This window comes from Danio rerio, chromosome 10, assembly GCF_049306965.1.
Source record: "Danio rerio strain Tuebingen ecotype United States chromosome 10, GRCz12tu, whole genome shotgun sequence".
In the NCBI taxonomy this organism is placed as follows: domain Eukaryota; kingdom Metazoa; phylum Chordata; class Actinopteri; order Cypriniformes; family Danionidae; genus Danio; species Danio rerio.
In genome coordinates, this window is record NC_133185.1 from 5,353,739 (window position 1) to 5,374,975 (window position 21,237).

At 38.5% G+C, this 21,237-nt stretch overlaps 3 protein-coding genes across 24 annotated transcripts in view; 2 read left to right on the plus strand and 1 right to left on the minus strand.

Moving 5' to 3' along the window:
* The window catches only part of lyrm7 (LYR motif containing 7), a 434,641-nt gene that overhangs the window by 344,660 nt on the left and 68,744 nt on the right, over window positions 1–21,237 (plus strand). The window lies entirely within an intron of this gene.
* plppr1 (phospholipid phosphatase related 1) overlaps window positions 1–21,237 on the minus strand; it is a 373,854-nt gene that overhangs the window by 332,667 nt on the left and 19,950 nt on the right. For both annotated transcript variants that reach the window (XM_073913746.1, XM_073913744.1), the window contains exon 3: window positions 3,633–3,723. The gene's annotated coding sequence lies outside the window, so the exon portion shown is untranslated. The remainder of the gene's footprint in view (window positions 1–3,632; window positions 3,724–21,237) is intronic.
* Window positions 1–21,237, plus strand: part of palm2akap2 (PALM2 and AKAP2 fusion) — a 219,445-nt gene that overhangs the window by 180,310 nt on the left and 17,898 nt on the right. For all 21 annotated transcript variants that reach the window (XM_068223712.2, XM_068223713.2, XM_068223715.2 and 18 more), the window contains 2 exon segments: window positions 8,371–10,504; window positions 17,033–17,226. In XM_068223712.2, coding sequence (XP_068079813.1) covers window positions 8,371–10,504; window positions 17,033–17,226 — 2,328 coding nt within the window.

The window sequence follows — 21,237 nt, forward strand, 5'->3', positions numbered from 1 at the left end:
TAAAAAAATGCAGTACACTTTAAATGCATTTTTTTAAGTCACTTCTTTGGTCAGTAAAAGTTAAATAACATCCTGTACTTATTCTGCCCTGTAAAAGTACATAAACGCTTATAAAAGCTTAAGTGATCATACTTAAAGGTGCAATATGTGTTTAACACCCAAAGTTTGACACCCAAATACGGTGTATATTCATGCCAGAGTCAATTCAATTCAGTTCAATTGATCTTTATTTGTATAGCGCTTTTACACTGTAGATTGTGTCAAAGCAGCTTCACATAAATGGTCATAGTAATTAAACTATAGCCCCTTTCACACACTGATACCAGTAAATATCTGGAAAATTACCGGAACGACTTTACCGGTAAATTCAAAAAAGCGCTGTTCACACAGGCGAGAACGTTACGGAATTTTTCCGGAAAAGAGCATTTACACATCCATTCCAAAATACCGGTAAATTACCAGAAATTACCTCTTAACAGCTGCTCTTGTATTTGTAAACATTTGACTAAATTACAAACTCTGTGGATGGATTAGTATTGTCAACAACACATAGAGAAACACTTTCGCATGTCGAGATGTACATGATATGTGTGTGTGCTGGCGCTCACGGGCTGTTTCACGGGCACACACAAAGCTTGAAGGTACAACGGCTTATCATAAGCATATTATCGATAATTATTTACACAGTTGGCATTAAGAAGAACATATAAACATTATCTGACTAACATCTAGCAGCTAAATATGTCTGGTAAAATATTCAAAGGCTTTAATTCTCATAAACCGCGCGGACAAGAATGCTTCTGACTGTTCTGATCGGCTAAAGCAGACGTCTCACGTCAGCACGTTCTAGACGTGCACGCGCTCTTTCCGGCAATCTTCCTTCTGCATTCACACAGCGCTGCATTCCGGCAAATTACTGGTAATGTTACAACTTCTCTTTCGGGAAAATAGCCAGAACAAATTTACCGGTATTTTTAAAAAGGGCCTGTTCACACATACACACCTTTCCGGAAAATTGCCGGAAAAAAAGGTCTGTATGTGTGAAAGGGGCTTATGACTAATTACTTAGTCCTGCGGAAAAAGTGATTGACAGGTGGTAATTTGTGTGAAACTTATCTTTATTTATTTATGATTTGATTATGGGTAAAACAGAACATGCGGGTCAGGTAGTTGAAACGGTAGGTTACAAATAATTAATTAGTTATGAATAAATTAATTACTGATGAATAATTCATTCACCGATGCCTATGATGACGATGCCATCATTTTACATTAGACATCGTACGATGCCAAACTGGTCCACATTGACCTGCCATAGTTGGCAATTGACAAACTTCCTACATCAATTGGCAGTGTTATGGGATTGTGCTCTTTTTTGCCATATTTACTAAATCTGACTCTTATTAAGCTGATAAGTGTAAAAAGCAAAGGGTTTTAATCTCTATTAGAACTCATTGTGATGTCTTCGTTCCTGTGGGAGAACTGACTGAGAGACAGGGAAGGAAATGTCATGTGTTGTGCTCTTAATGCTTGATTGAATTTTCACCTTCCGTGGGGAAAAGCTTGAAAGAGACACATGTGCCTTCAAATCACAGAACCTTACAAAAACGGTATGCATGACCGCCTACTGTATATCAACAATTCCCAAAAAAAGGGTTGAATTTTGCATTTATACAGCTATATTAAGGTCTTTTACCAAATGAATGTGGACAAATTTACCTAAATTCTTAAACACTCCAGAATTCACAAAATTAGTTGAGGACATGCACCACATGGTATTAATCTTAAAAACATGCAAATTTATACACGTTGGGTCATAGATTGTACTATAACCGTTGAAAGCATTTGAAAGGTGCAACAATCATGTCATAAAATGGTTTAGATCTTACCTTGAAGGGAGAGATTACTATGTCAGTATAGGTGACTATAGGTCAAGGTGGACACCCATGGCATGTGGAGTCACACAAGGCTCGATTCTGGCACCTCTCCTGTTCAACCTTTCTATGCTTCCTCTGAGCCAAATAATGAGAAAGAACCAAATCTCCTACCACAGCTATGCTGATGACACTCAGATCTGCATAGCCTGCCTAATGGCCCTATTGACACCCTCTGCCAATGCATTGATGAAATGAACAGTTGGATGTGCCAAAACCTTCATCAGTTAAACAAAGAGAAAACTGAAGACATTGCGTTTGGGAACAGAGATGAGGTTATCAAGGTGAATGCGCACCTTGGCTCCAAGTGTCAAACAACAAAAAATAAGGTCAAGAATCTTGGTGTGACTCTGAAGTCAGATCTGAGTTTCAACAGTCATGTCAAAGCATTCTGTAAATCAGCAGACTATCATCTCAGAAACATCGCAAGAATCAGATGCTTTGTTTCCAGTGACGACTTGTGAAACTTGTTCATGCTTTTATCAGCAGCAGGGCGGATTACTGTTACTGCAGGCTCACTGGCGTTCCCAAAGAAAGACAGTCAGACACTTGCAGCTCATCCAGAACGCTGCAGCCAGGATTCTGACCAGAACCAGGAAATCAGAACACATCACACCTGTCCTCAGGTCTTTAGAGTGACTCCCAGTTACATTCAGAATAAATGTTAAGGTATTATTACTTGTCTATAAATCACTAAATGGCTTAGGAGCTCAATACATAACAGATATGCTCACTGAATACAAACCCAACAGATCACTCAGATCTTTAGGATCATATAAACTAGAAATTCCAAGAGTTCAGTCAAAGCAGGGGGAATCGGCTTTTAACTACTGCAGCCCCCACTGCTGGAATCAGTTTTTAGAAATGATCAATGTGCTCCAGCATAAGCACATTTAAAATTAAGGCTGTCGAGCTGTGCCTTTACTGAATAAGCACTGTGCTACATTCAACAGATTGTACTATTGTGTCTATCTTTTCTTTTTTATTCTTTTCTAACCTGTTTTTAACCCTCTCGGGCTCAAATAATATTTTAGAAACAGGCAAAATCTATGCTTTTAACTGTTGCAAATCAGCAACGCCTGCCTTGAGAGGGCTAACCCATTTTTAATCTTTTTTATTTTCTTATACTTGTCTCTTTTTTGAATTGCCACTGTGTATGAAATGTGCTATAAAAATAAACTTGCCTTGCCTTAAATTACCTACAATCTCAAGATAACTCCTCACTGATTTAGCTGGTTATCATATTGATAAATATTTTGTGACACCTTTTTACATATGTGCCCGTCTTGATAATTGCAGCTATCCTTGTTGTTGCATTCCTAAGATTTTCACTCACTTCCACGTGGGAAAGGAGTGATTTAGACATATTTTAATCATGGCTTTGTTTCATAACTTGATCAAGTGTTTTGCTGTCCTCTAAAAGCGATAAACATTTTCTCCCTGTGTAATTCTGTCTGTTTTCCTCAACTGGAGGGAAATTCACATGACTTCCTAATGTCATTATTTGCTGAGAGTTGGGGCTGAAAGCTAAAGAACACACCCTGAAGGGAAGGGGGGGTCTGTGTGACCGAAGAACAGGGTCTTATTGAACTCATGCCACATTAAAGACAGCATGTGACACTGACTGTGACAAAACAATTCACATTTAGAACAGCTTCAAAACATGGAGGAGGAAACCCAAAATGAAAATGTACTCACCCACTTATGCTTCCTCACATGGTTCCAAGGCTTGGACTGATGGAGGAGCAGCTGTCAATCTCAACTAGTGGATCAATGATGTCGTTGAAACCTGCCGTGATTTAAAGGAAACTCAAATTCAATTCTCGTAGATATCTCGGGTTGAATTCAAAGATCAGGGGTCCGTTCTTCGTACGTGGATTACTCAATTAGCTGGATTTGGTTATTGACATGATCCAGAATCGTTTCGTTCTTTAAAACTGATCTGAAAGTTGTTGTCATAGCAACAGTTCTGCTAGCTCAAACCTGGTCGGAAGCAGGTTTAATTCATATAAACAGGATTAGATCGGCTCAGTACAAGCTAAGATAATACAGAAAGTATGTACCAAATTCTCAAACTTTCTTACAGTACTAGTTATATACACTTGGGAAAATACTACATTTTTAAAACTATATAAAGTTATAGTTATTAATAAAATAAATTAAGTTATATATTAATAAAACTTATGCAATCTGCACCCCCGAAATGAAAGTACAAAGACTGCCACCTGGTGGTGCAAAGAGAAAACTTATTGATATGAACTTTTTAGATCGCTTTAGTACAAATTGTGTATAATAGAAATGCACAATATGTGACTTTTTAAAAGCGATAATACTATTATGCAGTCATAAACATGTTTTGACAGTTAATATGCCGGTAATTTGATGTTTCATAAAAGTTGCAGACACCTTTACCAATATAAAAATGCTTTCGTAAACATCCAGTTATTCTTTACACCAATTTAAAAAGCGGCTACTATAATACTACTATGGGTACTATAATAAGGAAAATCCGCTCTAACTTTAAAACTTATATAATAAAAATAAATAAACTGCTCTTGACACATAAAAGGGCCAATCATGCAGCCCACAGCAAGATGTTAATTTATTCTGTGGAATATTTAACAAACCGTTTCCAATGAATTTGATGTAATTTTGCTCGCATGGATAATTGAATATTAATCAGATGATGTCATTACGCTGCTGTGCCGTCAGCCAATCATTGCATTGCTGATCATGATTTCGAGGATCGATAGATCAGTCCTTCACAACACACGCAGCGATCTCAGATCAGTTCTTCTAGACATTTTAATCCAATTCACGAACTTGTTTGAAAACCCAAATTAGCCAGAGATCAGTTCTCAAGATTAAAAGATCCAGAATCTGCCAAATCATCTTAGATCATTTAAGAAAGCTACGAAGAACGGAACCCAGGATAGGGTTTGATCAAGCAAGTTGTAACTGATCGGAATGGGCTCTTATTAACCCAAACTATATTTCAGCTGTCATGCTGGTGATGTGCAGCAGGTGGCTGTAAACACTTCAGTGGAGCAAGTGAATCTAGTGCAATCTTAAATTGCATATTATTATTTTATTTGTACTTTTACCAAAAATATATCCCAATTAGCAGGCGTAGCACGGTGGCTCAGTGGTTAGCACTGTCACCTCACAGCAAGAAGGTCGCTGGTCGAGTCCCCGCTGGGCCAGAAGGCATTTCTATGCGGAGTTGCATGTTCTTTCGGTTTTTGCCAGGATTTCCTCCGGGTGCTCCGGTTTCCCCCACATTCCAAAGACATGCGGTACCGGTGAATTGAATAAACTTAATTGGCTGTTCTGTATGAGTGTGCGCGAATGAGTGTGTATGGGTGTTTCCCAGTACTGGGTTGAAGCTGGAAGGGCATTCACTGTGTAAAACGTATGCTGAAATAGTTGGTGGTTTATTCCGCTGTGGTGACCTGTGAAATAGAGACTATGCTGGAGGAAAATGAAAGAGTAAATGAATGGGCTTACTGGCATGGAACATGGAACAGGAAGGCATTCCTGTTTTAGTAACTATATCAAAACGCAATGTTTAATTTAAAAAAGTACTTCCTTTAGACAACTTTACAGGTGATTCTCTCAGTATTTAGATTTTTTCAGATTCCAGATTGTCAAATAGTTGTGTCGTTTAAATAGTCTTTTTCTGACATATAATACTTCAGTGAAAACGTATTTATTCAGCTTTCAGGTGGTGTATAAATCTCAATTTCCAAAAACATTGACACTTATTACTGGTTTTGTGATCCAGGGTCACAAATATTTTCTCAATTAACTAACTAAAAGGGCGGCACGGTGGCTCAGTGGTTAGCACTGTCACCTCACAGTAAGAAGGTCTCTAGTTCTAGTCCCAGCTGCGCCAGTTATGTGGAGTTTGTTCTTCCACTGTTCGCTTGGGTTTCCACCGGGTGCTCCGTTTTCCCCCACAGTCCAAAGTAAAGTGGTGAATTGGATGAACTAAATTGGCCGTTGTGTATAAGTGTGTGTGAATGCAAGAGTGTATTGGTGTTTCCCAGTACTGGGGTTGTGGCTAGAAGGGCATTCACCACGTAAAACATATGCTGGAATAGTTGGCAGTTCATTCCCTTGATAAATAAGATACTAAGCTGAAGAAAAATGAAACTAAATGTTAATAGAAAGCGATGATAGATGGACATCTGCCAATCACTGCATATTCAAGCATATTTATTTGCTCATAAAAAAAAATATTGGTTCAAGTATATTAAGCTGCCGTTTCCAGTGATGTAATACGGATTTTGGTCCACCCAGTCCTTCCACCCAGTGGTTAAGCAGGAATAGGTTTACTTTATGTGGCCATGAACACACCATCACCTCAAATAGCACACGACTTTCGGCTGAAAATAAGGTTATTTCATAACAAATTCCTCTTTTCTGGGCTGTCCAGTAAAAACAGCATCTCTGTGCTCCACTCGCATCGGTTTATTATGCTTTTCCATTTACGGCGAGTTATATTACCCCTTTTTCAACAGGTCTCTGACTAGTCTTTTCAGGAACACCAACTTTCAAACAACAGCAAACCATTGAAATAGCTCAGGCGCGCACACTCAACCCCTAAAACGTAAACGCTGAGCAAACAAACAGAATTCCTGCCTCTGTTTACCAGAGAAAAAACCACTGTGACTGTTTGGTAAAACTCTCACATGTTTTGTGTTTTATATAGATATAGGGGTTTTGTCTGGCATTAAAGCTTTGCTTCGGCACTGTTTACTTGCTTAAGCTTGCGGCATCCAACCTTGGAACCAATATCAGTAAAGGAATTCCACGAAGCTCCAAATTTGTGGCCAGTATTAAGCAAGAAAATGTCTAATATAAACCTGTGTACACCAATAACAGTAAAAGAAAAGATTTAGCGCACATTTTAGCAAGCTTGTCATTCCTCGATAATCTTCGCCGTTAATAATGTACGCTGGAAAATCTCAGATCATGAAAGCTTAGATGATGTTAAAAAAGGCTCTGCAGGGGGCTTTCTTTTAAAGAGAACTGTCCCCATCTGGTGAATGGCTGGCAATGAAAGCGAAGCTCTGCTTAATAAGTGGTATTTTCCCCTGAGGAGACTACGCAGTGCTTCATTCCGCAAATGCATTTCAGTCATTTCCCACAGGGTCACCAGACCACTTATAGGTATCAGTACTAGATCCACAGAAGAACTGCTGCAATTATTCCTTTGAAAATAAAGTGTCCACATAGTCTAGACATCAGTGTTTTTCTTTTAGTAAATAACTGTGACCTATTACCCACTTACACCCATTAGACATGGACATGGAGGGGCATACAAGAAACTAGGACATGCAAAACCTTCTCTTTTCTGTTTTTCTTGGAGCGTTTTCTTCAAATCTGCATCTGAATTAAGTGTGTTATTTATGTTTCCAATGTGTTTAGTGAAATTGATATTTGTATTTGATGAATTTCTTGTTTTATAACCAGGTAGGGTTGGGGTTGTGGGTATTGGGAACACAAGAAGCTTAAACATGAAGCTGATTTAGAAAGGAAAAAGCAGACCACTTTTGGTGATGATAACTTAAACACCAAACCTAATGGTCGTAGGAATTAATGGCACAAGGTTACCTGAGTTGCCTAGGACGGCAATAAAGAAAGAGGCACGTTTTAAGCTCCGACTATTTCCCAAAGAGAAGAAACCATCAAAACTATTTGACACCCCAACTAAGAAAGAAGTTCAGGTGAAGAAAGTGACACCCTCAGAAGAGGTCGCATAGGATTAGGGTCGTGGGCATTGGGAACACAAGAAGCTGAAACATTACATGTAGACTCTCCTATAATCTTTGTGTTAATGGAGACACCAAGACGTCCTATGTATTCCTCTCACTTCAGACATCAGACTTGTGCAACTCCATTACTGAGTAGACCAAGAGTAGGGACCTTAAATTATTTACACTCGGGATCAGATAGCACAGGTCAGAGTTCAGCAAACCCATTATCTTCCACATCTTATCACAGTCTACCTATATTATGCATGACGGTCACATGCAGTATGTCCTTTGAGATGTTGTTTTGATCTCTAATGTTCAGATAGTTGGCAGCGTAGCAGCAAATATCCCGTAATTCGGGCCTCGTTAGTTCAGTAACCTTTTGGTGCATGCGTTAAATACAGAAAAGTCAATTGGTGGTACTCTGGGCATAGAACAAACAGAAAAAAGGTTCAACCCAAACCCAAAGGAAACCATTTGTGTATTAAAAATGTTTTATAACCACAAAATCTTTTAAAGTATGGAAAAGTAAAGTCATGCAATTTTATACTCGGTGCTCACCGTTGTTACTGCTATGTACTTGAGTACTTATGTATTCATAGTGCAGTGCATATTATAAAGGACACTGCAATGAATGCATATTTGAACTAATATGACCCCTTTCTTTATTTCCCCAGAAGTCCCCTGTACACTCAGAGGATGACAGTGAGCTGAAAAGAGACAGAAGCCTGAAGACAGTAAGTTTTTTCGATTCTGTGAGTGTCATATCCGGAGGTCAGAGCAATATGGAGCTTGGAGTTCAGACTGAGACCCAGCAAAGTTACATGAGCAGTGGACAGAATAAAGTGAAGCATGGGGGAGAAGGACTGGACAGCGAAGTTGCCCAGGAAATCCTTTACCTGGATGAGGTCCTTGAGGCCAACTGTTGTGATCCCAGAGCCGAAATGACTTCAAATGGGACAAGTTCCCCTGACACAGAGTCAATTAGAGTTCATGGAACTGGACCATCTGTGCACACTTGTGACACAACGGCCTTAAACCATCATGAAGTTGTTTTAGAAGGGAAAAAGCAGACAACTTTTGTTGATGATAATTACAACACCAAACCTAATGGTCATGCGGCGATGATAGGAAATAATGGCACAAGGTCACCTGAGTCGCCTAGGACGGCAATGAAGAAAGAGGCACGTTTTGAGCTGCGACCATTTCACGAAGAGAAAAAGCCATCGAAACTGTTTGACACCCCAACTGAGAAAGAAATTCGGGTGAAGAAAGTGAGACCCTCAGAAGAGGTCGCAGAGCTAGAGAGGGAAAGGCTGGAACTCATCCGGGGACAGGCAGTCAAGAAAAACCCTGGCATTGCAGCAAAATGGTGGAACCCACCTCAGGAAAAGACACTGGAAGAGGAGCTGGAACCAGAGCAGCTGGAGTCGCTTCGAAAGTATGAGGAGAGGAAGCAAAGGAAACCAGAAACCAACCGTATGCCGCAAGCTGCACCCAGACAGACTACCACCTTCATCCAACCTGAAATAGCAAATAAGGAGGACGTTGTCATGGAAGAGATTGACTTTTCTGCAGCTCGCAAGCAATTTCTGCAGATGGAACAAAGCAAGCATCCCACGGTCCCTAAGAGGAATGTGGCACCACAGCTTTACTCAGCCAAACCTTTCTTCAGGACTCCAGAGGTCACGCATGTAGAGAGGTCGTGCGGTTCTGTCACTGTTGCCAATCAGGAAGGGGTCACATCCTACGATGGAAGTGAAGTTACAACAGTCAAAGCTGAAAAGATTTACTGCTGCTCTGGAGAATCCTTCATACCCACGAAAGATGGATTATCTCAGAACGAGATGAAGGATGATGACTTTACTTGTGCCCGGGCAGTGATGACCATAGTGAAGGATGAGGATGTCGATTTGTGTCAACGTTCTTTCAACAGCTCCCACCACACAGAAGAAATCGACTCTGGGTTGGATGATCTATCACTACGGTCTCAGGACACCACTGTACTTGAGACGCTCTCCAATGACTTCAGTATGGATAACATAAGTGACAGCGGTGCATCAAATGAGACTATGAGTGCCTACTTGGAAAACTCTCTTGGGGAGTACTCTTTTCCCTCAACCCCGATGGCAACTACACCAATCAATGGAAAACACGAAATCAGTATCAAATCTCCAGGGGATCAGATTGGGACTTATCAGGGAGATGGTTTAACAGAAGAAGAGTTGGAATATCATGCTGGTATTCTTGTCCAAAACGCTATCCAGCAAGCCATTGCTCAGCAGAATGACAAATGGGAGCCACTTCAGGCTACACAACATTCGTCCCCCATCACAGAGAGACATGTGGAAAGTGTTCAACCACAACCCCTAGTGGAAAGACCCACTGTCACGCCACCTCCCAAAGTGCCATCCCCCCTACAGGAGAAAGAAACGGCTCCTCAAATAACTATAGCTCAAGCCACCCCAGTAATTCCAATGAACAATTACAAACCTCCCAGTCCGTCTCCTCCACCAAACGAGAAGCCAGAGTTCAGCTACTTCAGTAAGTACTCTGAGGCGGCAGAGCTCAGGAGCACCGCAACCGTCACTCGTGCTCAGGAAACAGAAGTGACCTCAGGGCCGTTCAAGCTGCGCTCACGCAAACAGAGGACCCTGTCCATGATCGAGGAGGAGATTCGAGCAGCACAGGAGCGCGAGGAGGAGTTGAAGAGACAACGGCAGGCGCAAACATTGCACCCACCGCGTGCACAAAAGCTGAAGGCCAGCACTCAGCCAAGCAAGCTGGTCCTCACTGGGAAGACAGCACCAGGTATGAACATTTACGTCAATATGTTTTCAACAACGATGGCGAGATCACCCAAAAATGGAGATTATGTCAGAATTTACTCACTATTTACAATTTGAGTTTCGTTCTTCTGCTGAAGACCTTCTGAAGTTGATCTTTGGAAGAAAATTGGAAAATTGTAGTGACCGGGTTCCAATTATCCTAAAAATGTCTTCTTTTGGAACCAACTGAGGATGAGTAAATTGTGAGTAAAGCTTCATTTTTTGGTAGAACTATCCCAAAAATAACAGTTGTGTTGCTTATTATTGTTAATAATTGCAAATTAAGATATTTCGGATAAAATCTAAGACCTCCCTGATCTTCCATTGACAGCAATTGTCTCTAGATGTTTAAAGTCCGGAAAAGTACCAAAAACATCCTCAAAACAGTCCATGTGTCTATAAAAAAATTATCAAGAAGAATACTTTTTTGCATACCTAAAACAAAAATTACAACTTTATTCAACACTTTCTTCTCCTCCAGTATAGGACAAGAGTATCCAAAGAGTATCCAGAGTCCTGCATAGTTTAGCTCCAACTTCCTTCAACACACTTGTCTGTAGGTGGCTAGTATACCTAGAAAGAGGTTGATTAACTGGTTCAGGTATTTCTGATAGGAACTAAACTTTGCAGGACACCGGCCCTCCAGGACATAGTTTGGGTACCCCTGGTACAGGGTATCCAAAGTATACGTGCAACATGCAACACACAAAGACACTCCCTACAGTGAAACTCAGGAAAGTCTTTGAAACTGTTGAATAAAGTGGTTATTTTTGTTTTATGTGCACATTAAGGTCTCTCGTAGCTTGATAATATACTGACTGGATCACTGAAGGCATGTGGTCTGTTTTGTATGGTTGTGTTTTTGGTATTTTTCTGGTCCTTGAAACCTTTTTGGGGCTGTTGCTGTCTATGGTGGATGGGAGTGCTCTCGGATTTCATCTTAAATATCTTAATTAGTGTTCTGAAGCTCTAAGAGTTTCCCAGAGATGGGTTGCGGCAGGAAGGGCATCGGCTGCATAAAAACGTGCTGGATAAGTTGCTGGTTCATTCCGCTGTGGTGGCCCCGGATTAATAAAGGGACTAAGCCGACAAGAAAAAGAATGAATGAAAGATCTAAGAGGATTGAAATGACATAAGGTTGAGTAACTTATAACAGAATCTTCATTTTTGAGCAAGGGCAGAGTGACCATAGGGAACACCAGAACATTTCCCGGTGGCCCCATGGTCAATCGGGCCTGGCACTGTGAATCTGGTCTGATCCCCCACTTCATCCCCCCATTTCTCGGTCTTCACTTACCGATCGCTCAAGTGGCCTGGTGTTCAATAACTGTCTCTAGTAAATAAACTGTCCCAGTCCACCCCTGTTTTTGAGTGAACTAATCCATTAAGATGACTTCTTAAGTCGTCCCACAATTAACAGCCCTTCAAGACAAGCCATACATGATGCAAATGAGCTCTCAATCAGATAAAAGCTGCTCTTTGTACAGTTGTTCATAGATGGCAGATTGGTTTCGAGAAAAGTCTAATGCAAGCCAGGCGCTAAAACTGAAGACATTTCTGCCTCTGTAATTTGAGCTTTGTTGTTAATTAGCTGGTGATTGTCAGTCATATAACTGGAATCCTGGAAGTTCACTTCTTAGAGCTGCTTTAGTTTAGATTCTTTGCACGCCGTTGTCCCACAGGACTGCGCCCGCAGTTCAGCCTGAGTTACTTTTGCAAGCTGTGCTTTTTGAAGAGGCTTTAAAGAAAACTGCAGCAAAGACGCTGGGAAGATAGTGCTGTTTTCTACTTCATTAGCTTTACGACAGATGAATAATACTGTGTATTTACTGGGTAACAAATATATTTGCAAGCGTTAGGTATAGTGACAACTAACTATTATAATCTTTAAAACAGGATGCACATTAAATGAATAGTTTACCCAAAAAAAAGTAAATTCAGTCATTATTCATTAACCCTTCGCTTTTTCAAAACATGCTTGAGTTTCTTTTTCTATTAAACATGAAAGTAGATATTTCGAAAAAAAAGCTGGCTGCTGGCACTCATCGACTACCATAGCATTCTTTCCAACTATGGAAGTCGGTAGTAAACTTACATTCTTCATCTTTTATTGTTTTCAATAGAAGAAAGAACTCATAAAGGTTTAAAACCACATGACGAAGAATAAATTATGACATCATTTACATTTTGGGTAAACTATGCCTTTAAATGTTTCCATTTGATCAGTTTAAATCCATGGGTAACAGGAGTTTCTCAACGCCACTGTCCCATAGAGGCTTTATTTAGCATGGTGTCATATGCTTAGCAGCACAGTATTTAATGTCATTGTGTCCTGTTCTTCTGGGCAATTGTCCATGTCTCATTTTTGATAATGAGATGTTTGTTTTGTACTGGAGAAGTTTATGTCTGCCCTCTAGTGGTCCCATAGGGAAGTAGACATAAAACCCTTAGTATTTTATGTCTAAAATGTATTATTTTATATATAAAAAGAAAAACTGGGTCAGTAAACAAATCTGTTAAGTTATCTTAATCGTTTTTACAAATTGAAGTAGACTGAACATAAAACATTTAGGTTGTCCCCTTAAAAACACTTAAGAATTGTGTTGATTGAAGGGACAGTTAACCCTAAAAAAATAAACATTTATTTTTATAGTCATTTATTTTTGTTTTAACCCTTTATGATAGGGCTGAACAATATATCGTTTCAGCATCGATATCGCAATATGTGTTTCTGCAATAGTCACATCGCAGGATTAGATTATTTATTTAAGTTTAAAAGATAAAGATATTATTAAATATTATTTACTCATTCGTTTTCCTTTGCCACAGCGGAATGAACCTCTATTATTAAATTTTATTTTTTTTATTAATTTTTATACACTAATGACCATGTTATTTTACATTTGATTGTTCAATTTCTGTAAACTGTAAAATTAAAAAAAGTTAAGGTAACTCAAATAATTTATGGAAACCCATTGCAACTTTAAAAAGTAATCCATAACTGTGAGTACTGTGAACTTAATCCATTTAATTAATAAAGCAATTTGAGCACAGTAAAACCCAATAAATGAATAGAACTCAAACCAACTAAGTACTTTAAAACCCAAAAAGTTAAGGCAACTCAAATCGTTTGAGGAAACCGATTACTACAAACCATTTGAGTTAAAAAAAAAACTATATATAAACTCTGTATGAGTACTGTGAACTTGTACTTGTTTTTGCTTATAATTTATTATAATTTATGCAGATGCACTGCATAGAATTATGCCAGTTGATATAAAATAATAAAATCTTTCCAAATAGAGCTATTCAAATCATCTGGTGAAATTATATTCATATTGCAATATACAGTTAAAGTCAGAATTATTAGCCCCCCTTTAATTTTTCTTTTCTTTCTTAAATATTTTCTAAACGATGTTTAACAAAGCAAGGAAATTTTCTCAGTATGTCTGATATTTTTTTTATTATCTTATTTTTTTTATTTCAGCTAGAATAAAAGCAGTTTTTAATCTTTTAGACACCATTTTAAGGTCAAAATTACTAGTTAAGCCTTTAAATGTCACTTTAAGCTGTATGAAGTGTCTTGAAAAATATCTAGTCACATATTATTTACTGTCATCATGGCAAAGATAAAATAAATCAGTTATTAGAAATGAGTTATGTTCTATTATGTTTAGAAAAGTGTTGAAAAAAAATCTGCTCTCCGTTAAACAGAAATTGAGGAAAAAAATACACAGGGGGTCTAATAATTCAGGGGGGCTATTAATTCAGACTTCAACTGTATATCGCAGTAAAACAAAAATGCAATGTCAGATTTTTCCAATATCGTGCAGCCCTTCTTCATGGGTTTCTTACTTTAATTAAACAAAAAAAAAAAGCTTGTTTGAAGAAAGCTGGAAACCTGTAGTCATTGTTTATCTAAAGCAGGGGTGCCTAAACTTGGTCCTGGAGGGCCGGTGTCCTGCATATTTTAGGGCCTACTCACACTATGCCATCTGTACCGTGCCTAAGCGTGGTTCATTTGGGCTTTGGCACGGTTTGCTTGTGTGTGAGTGCAAAACTCGCTAAAGCCCGAAACTGAAAGCGAGACGTGACTTTTAAGGGACTGTTTCATATGGATTTATTAATCAATCTTACTGTTTAATTAACGCAAAATGCCGTAGTTTATTAAATACACAAACCCCTCACTGCACGACTACTGCGCACCTTCAGCAAACCTCCTCATTCCTGCAGCACGAGGGCTTTGAGATTGTTTATGAGCGCCAAAAGTGGTGGTTCTGTGCAGCGAAATATCTGACTGCGTGTCACCGCATCCCTAAGGACTGTTTGGCAAAATATCTGACTGCGAGTCACCGCATCCCTAAGGACTAAGGCGATATAACTGAATAATTCTCCACTGTGCTGAGCGAGAGCGCTCACTGAACAGCGCAGCATCGATGATGTAAGCGTGCCCAGGCCTGATTGTAGTGTGAGTGCGGGCCGTCGGGGGAGAAGGGAGGGGGGACAAGCGTACTTTGGCCCGGTTTGAGGCAACTACATAGTGTGAATACAGCCTTAGTTCCAACCCCAATTAAACACACCTGAACCAGCTAATCAACTTCTTTCCAGGCAAGTGTGTTGAAGGAAGTTAGAGCTAAACTACGCAGGACAGCGGCCCTCCAGAGTTGAAAGTGTCAGCTGTTTAATGCTTAGTTAATTTGCTCTTGTATTTATGCAGTGTAGATAGTTTGTTTATTCAAACTGGCGCGATTTCTCTCAGCTTGCCCTGATTTAAAGGAATGAAGAACAGCATTGTGAGTGTCTACACTGAGTTCTCTGTGCTTCTAGTATCCATACTTGGGTCGTCATCAAGAATGTGTCTAAGACTCTTTCATGTCACTTAATTGATGAGGGATGAAAATCTTGCAGAAAAATACTCAAATTCCCAATGAATGCAGGCTACCTCAGAACTCCTTCGGGATTTGTCATTTTTTGCATTTATTTTTATGGAAAGTAAATGCAAAGAATTAAACATTTTGAATCTCTCGATTATTATTTTGTATTGCAATATTGTTTCTCAGAACTGCTAGTTCTTTGGCTTTCTCGCAATTCTGACTTCATTTAACAATATTAAGTTTACAATTCTAAGTACATACAAGTGTTGGTCATATGAGTATAATATCTTCAAAATGTTGATTTATTTTACTAATTACAGCAGTCCAGTCTTTAGCTCAGGTAGTCATGGGACGATAACTGTTTTCAAGGTATACGAAATATGGAAAAATCAAGGTTTTAAAGCCACCAAAATTTTCTGCTATACTATTCCTTCGGTATATGCAAGTTTTTTTTTTATGTTTTTGTTTTAAGTTTTTTAGGACAACAGTATCTCCAGCAGAAAATATATCAAAAGAAATCTGTGTTTTTGAAACCAATAAAGACAGCAGAAATCAATGATTCATTTGAATTAATTAGCCTGATGTTTACTGCTCCAAAATATTATAAATGTTTCCTAAAATAAAACATATTGTGTTCGATGGGGGGGTAAAGTTCTTGTTTTTTACCCAGATATTTAAAAAGAACTTATTTTAATCACAATACCGTAAAACAGTAAAACTGTGAAATTTTTATCCAAGGTTATCACACCATCAGAATCTTAAACCGGCCCATACCTAAGCCCAGATGAGACGCTTCTGATGCTGTCTGTTGTTCAAGAGTGGCTTGACACAAGGAAATGCGACAGCTGAAACCCATGTCTTGCATACATCTCTAGTGGTTCTTGAAGCACTGACTCCAGCTGCAGTCCACTCTTTGTGAATCCCCCCACATTTTTAAATGGGTTTTGTTTCATAACTCTCTCCAGGGTGTGGCTGTCCCTATTGCTTGTACACTTTTTTCTCGAACATCTTTTTCTTCCCTTTGCCTAATAATGTGTTTGGACACGGCGCTTTGTGAACAGCCAGCCTCTTTTGCAATGAAATTGTGTCTTTCCCTCCTTGTTCAGGGTGTCAATGGTCGTGTATGTCAAAACTGTCAAACAAACCATCTTCCCCATGATTGTGTAGCCTACAGAATTAGACGGAGAGAGACCCTTTAAAGCCCTTTGTGGGTGTTTTAAGTTAATTAGCTGATAAGATGGTAGGCATGTGCTAGTATAAGATTCTGACGGTATGATAACCTTAGATAAAAATATCCCGGTTTTGTGGTATCACGGGATTACTGCTTTAAAATATGTTCTTTTTAAATGTCTGGATAAAATATAAAATATTTTCCCCTATGAAAGCAATATATTTTATTTTTTGAAAGATTTAAAATGATTTTGGAACAGTAAACAAGTCAGATTGACCGTAACACCACATTGGGTGTGCATTGTCATCTAATAATTCAATGGCACATTATCAATTATTTCTTACTTATTACTCCTGGCATATATTTTTAATGTGTTCTGTGAGATATCCGGCGTGATATGGACCTGTAATGTGGTCAAAACCTGCCTGGAACTACTTTAAGTGTTGTATTTTCTACCCACGTGCAGGTAAAATTGAGAAGGTTCGTCCAGCTCCTCCAGCCTCCCCTTGCTCTTCAGACGGAGCTCTGCCGTCGCCTCTGTCTGATCTGGGCAGTGATGATTCTGGAGGAGCTCAGAGACCCAAGAACTTCATGCAGACTTTGATGGAGGACTTCGAGACACACAAAGTCAAGCGCAGGGAGAAAGCCGAGGACAACAGTGTAAGTCTCCTATGGCCAGAATCAATACTGTGTTTGTGAAAGTCATGGGATAGATCGATATGGAATAATTCATTGTCTGTGGTTTCTTCCTGTCTACACTACACATTGTTATCGCTGGTTACGACCAGTCAGATTAAGCGAAGATAAAATCAATCTTTATTTGGAAATAGGCCAATTCTACAAGTCAGACAGTAGAGAGTCGAGTTTTGCAGTTTTTGAATATATTTAGTCGATCTCCGGGTCTTGCAGGAGCACTTTTAGCTTAGCTTAGCATAAATAATTGAATCAGATAAGACCATTAGCATCTCACTCAAAATTTTTTACAAAAAAGTGTTGATAGTTGTCCTATTCAAACATCGACTCTTTTGTAGTTACATTGTGTAGTTAAGACCAACAGAAAATGAAAGTTGCTGTTTTCTAGGCAGATATAGCTAGGAACTATACTCTCATACTGGTGTTATAACCAAGGAACTATGCTGCAGTACCATGGCTGCAGCAGGCACCATACTATGTAGCACTTTTAACTAGTAACCTAGCTGGAGACTACTGCATAATCAGTGTGGTGACCAGGGCCCGGTTGCATGAAAGTCCTTAAGCTAAGAAATCCCTTGGTGATTTAAATCACTAAATTTAATTGATTCAAATGAGTGATTTAATCGCTTAAATCCCTTAGTTTGAAGGTTATGGTTACCCGTATGCCGAGTTCAGACTGCACGATTTTCAAAGTCACGTCACAGAGGTTTTCCCACTGCATGATGAACATCATAATACCAGCCATACATGCAAAGCACAAATAAGGTCTTTCAATTTGGTCACGTCCTTCATCCTTTAACCAATCTCTGTTTTTTAAATGTTTGCTCACTTTTTTGCAATCTGAAGCGCGTCAAATGCACAAAACGCCCAATTTGCGCAACGCAATCTCACGGCAATTCATAACGTTTTGATCTAGTAGCTAATTCGTATGAATTTGTACGATCTAATTCGTACAATTTAGTAAGTTTTGCTCACCACCCAATGAAGACTGGGGTTGGGTGCCATGCGAATTTCGAATTTGTACTAATTAGCCACTAAACTGACAAAACGTAAAATACTTGCGTTTGCTCGTGAGATCAGGCTGATTTGCGCCATAGTTTGTCTAATCCAATCTTAGCATTGACTTCACATGTACATCATTCGCACTTCATCCTCGTTTGCTTACGGTACAGGCTGTAAAACACCCCGCCCCCATGTAATGTAATGATTGTTCGGGCGCTCAAATACAATCACGTCTGCTGCGTATGTGACGTCTATAAATCATGTAAAACATTTGCAAACTGAAATAAATATATTTTGATTATAGGGTTTAGAATAAGAGGTTTTATGAGATTATTTACCTTTTTTTCGATTATTTTAAATTTAATCAAGAATTTCGCAGGATCGCAAAAATTTGCGACTTTTGTTGATTATGTGTTGGATTTGGCTATCGTGAAATCCCGAAAAACTAGGGGGTCTGTAATAGAGCTGTAATCGGGCCATAAAAAATTAGGCCCGATAGGGCCTGAGTCCAACAGAATTCGTCTTGAGCCCGACAGGTACATTTTGATTGACAGCTTTAACCCGTTTGCACCCCTACATGATTCAAATGTGCACAGGCACAGCTCTTTTGCCTTTTTCAAGTACACTCAACTTAATAGTGTAAAATTGTTGAGTGAACTAATTTTTTTAAGTCAACTTAATTCATTTAATTGTTTGAAGAAGTTGATACAATATCATTTAAAGTTACATGAACAAAGGATTTGTCAACTCCAAAAATTGTTTGTTGTAACAAAAACCTGAAAAAGTTACCTGGTTGCCTTAAATTTATAAGTTGAATCAACTAAATATAGTTTGTTGAAACAACTAACTAAGACGTTTACACAATTGATCTATAATTAGGAGTTAAATGAACTTAAAGTTTGTTGCAACAATTAACAAAGTTTACAAATTTGACTCACAATTAAGACTTCCGTAATAACATTTTAACTTCAAGAATACATTTTCATTCAAGCAGATGTAAAGATATCAATTTAATAAATTCATATTGAAACTCATGTTTATTTTCAATGAAGCAGCTCCAGATAAACAGATTTATTAGTATTCACTTCGCAAATGTTGACCATCCATTCAAAAAAACATTTGTAGTCAATACATTAGCTTTCACTTGAATTGGCTGAGCTGATTCATCTATGGCTAAAATATCATCACATTGACTTGCATCAGAAACCTGCAGTTCCTCTTTTTCATCTCGTGCTCTGAAAGTGAGAAACCTTCGAGCTCATTTTGGAAAGTGAAAGATGAAGATGTAGATTTAAAAACACACACACACATCCACACCATCAAAAGCCTATTGAAAGAACACGCTGTTTCATGTCAACCACAGTCTTTCCCCTTTTGCTTTCTCGGATATCAGCAACATTTCTTCTAAAAGCTGTTATTTAGAGAACAAACCATGAAGTGCCTGTGTTTTGCAACTTTGCTGCACTGGCAGTAAAATCACATTCCATTATCATAATGCTGGCAATATAACAACTATTACTTTAAACTTGAGAGGGAATAATAGCATTGTTTTTGGCAAAGTAAACACTTTCCAGTGTGAGTAAAATAAATTAATGACAATAACGGCGGTTTTATGTTATACTTTTGCCAAGCGAAATATCCAAATGTTATTTAAATCCATCATTAGATGTTTCCTCAAGAACAGACAAAATTATATTTGGCGTCAGATTCAAATATGCTATTCCTCAGGGAGGGGTCTAACCAAAATATTTGAGATTGGGGTGGACCAGAATTAAAAGTTTAAGAACTGATGGCTTGTTCAATTTTGGTTTAATGAACAAACGTAATTTTATATACACAGAAAGCATAATAAATACAAGTAAAGTGTTGACTTTAAAGTTTCAAATAACATTTGGTGAAATAAAATGTCAAAATATTCATAAAATAATGTTCCAATGTCATTCAGCGTAACAGCAAAGTCCCCTTAAGTCAAGGCATTTCACGCTGCGGCCATCTTTGAAATGCTTCTCGGGTAGTATGCTCAGGCATTCTGTCTGAATGGGAAAACATCAAATTCTCCACAACTGTTAGCCAAGCTTACGATTACATTACAGGAATCACCAATAAAATTAAACAACAACTGTCTCATAAGTTTCATTTCTAAACATTCAAATCAAACTAAATCTGCATTTTTCAGGTTGCCCGAGCTAACGCACATGTGCACTCAAAATGAAACGAGAACACGAGACCAACCTTATTTATGGCCGTGTTACACATGATCATCCTTTGGATAATGCTTTGTCAGATCACGCTGGACTTCTGAAGTAATTTACAACTTGGTCTTGATAGCGAATCTCCTCCAGATATGACAGCAACATTTGTCAACTCTGGGAATAATAGCATTGTTTTTGGCAAAGTAAACACTTTCCAGTGTGAGTAAAATAAATTAATGACAATAACGGCGGTTTTATGTTACACTTGAAGTTTTGCTAAGCAAAATATCCAATACTATTTAAATTCATCATTAAATGGTTCCTCAAGACCCTACAAAATTATATTTGGCGTCAGATTCACATGCTTTTATACCTCAGTGAAGGGTGTAACCAAAATATTTGAGATTGGGGGTGGACCAGAATTAAAAGTTTAATAACTGATGGCTTGTTCCGTTTTGGTTAAATAAACAAACGTGATTTAATATACACAGAAAGCATAATAAATACAAGTGTTGACTTTAAAGTTTCAAATAACATTTGGTGAAATAAAATGTCAAAATATTTATCAAATAAGGTTCCAATGTCATTCAGCGTAACAGCAAAGTCCCCTGAAGTCAAGGCATTTCACTCTGCGGACATCTTTGAAATGCTTCTCGGGTAGTATGCTCAGGCATTCTGTCTGAATGGGAAAACATCAAATTCTCCACAACTGTTAGCCAAGCTTACGATTACATTACAGGAATCACCAATAAAATTAAACAACAACTGTCTCATAAGTTTCATT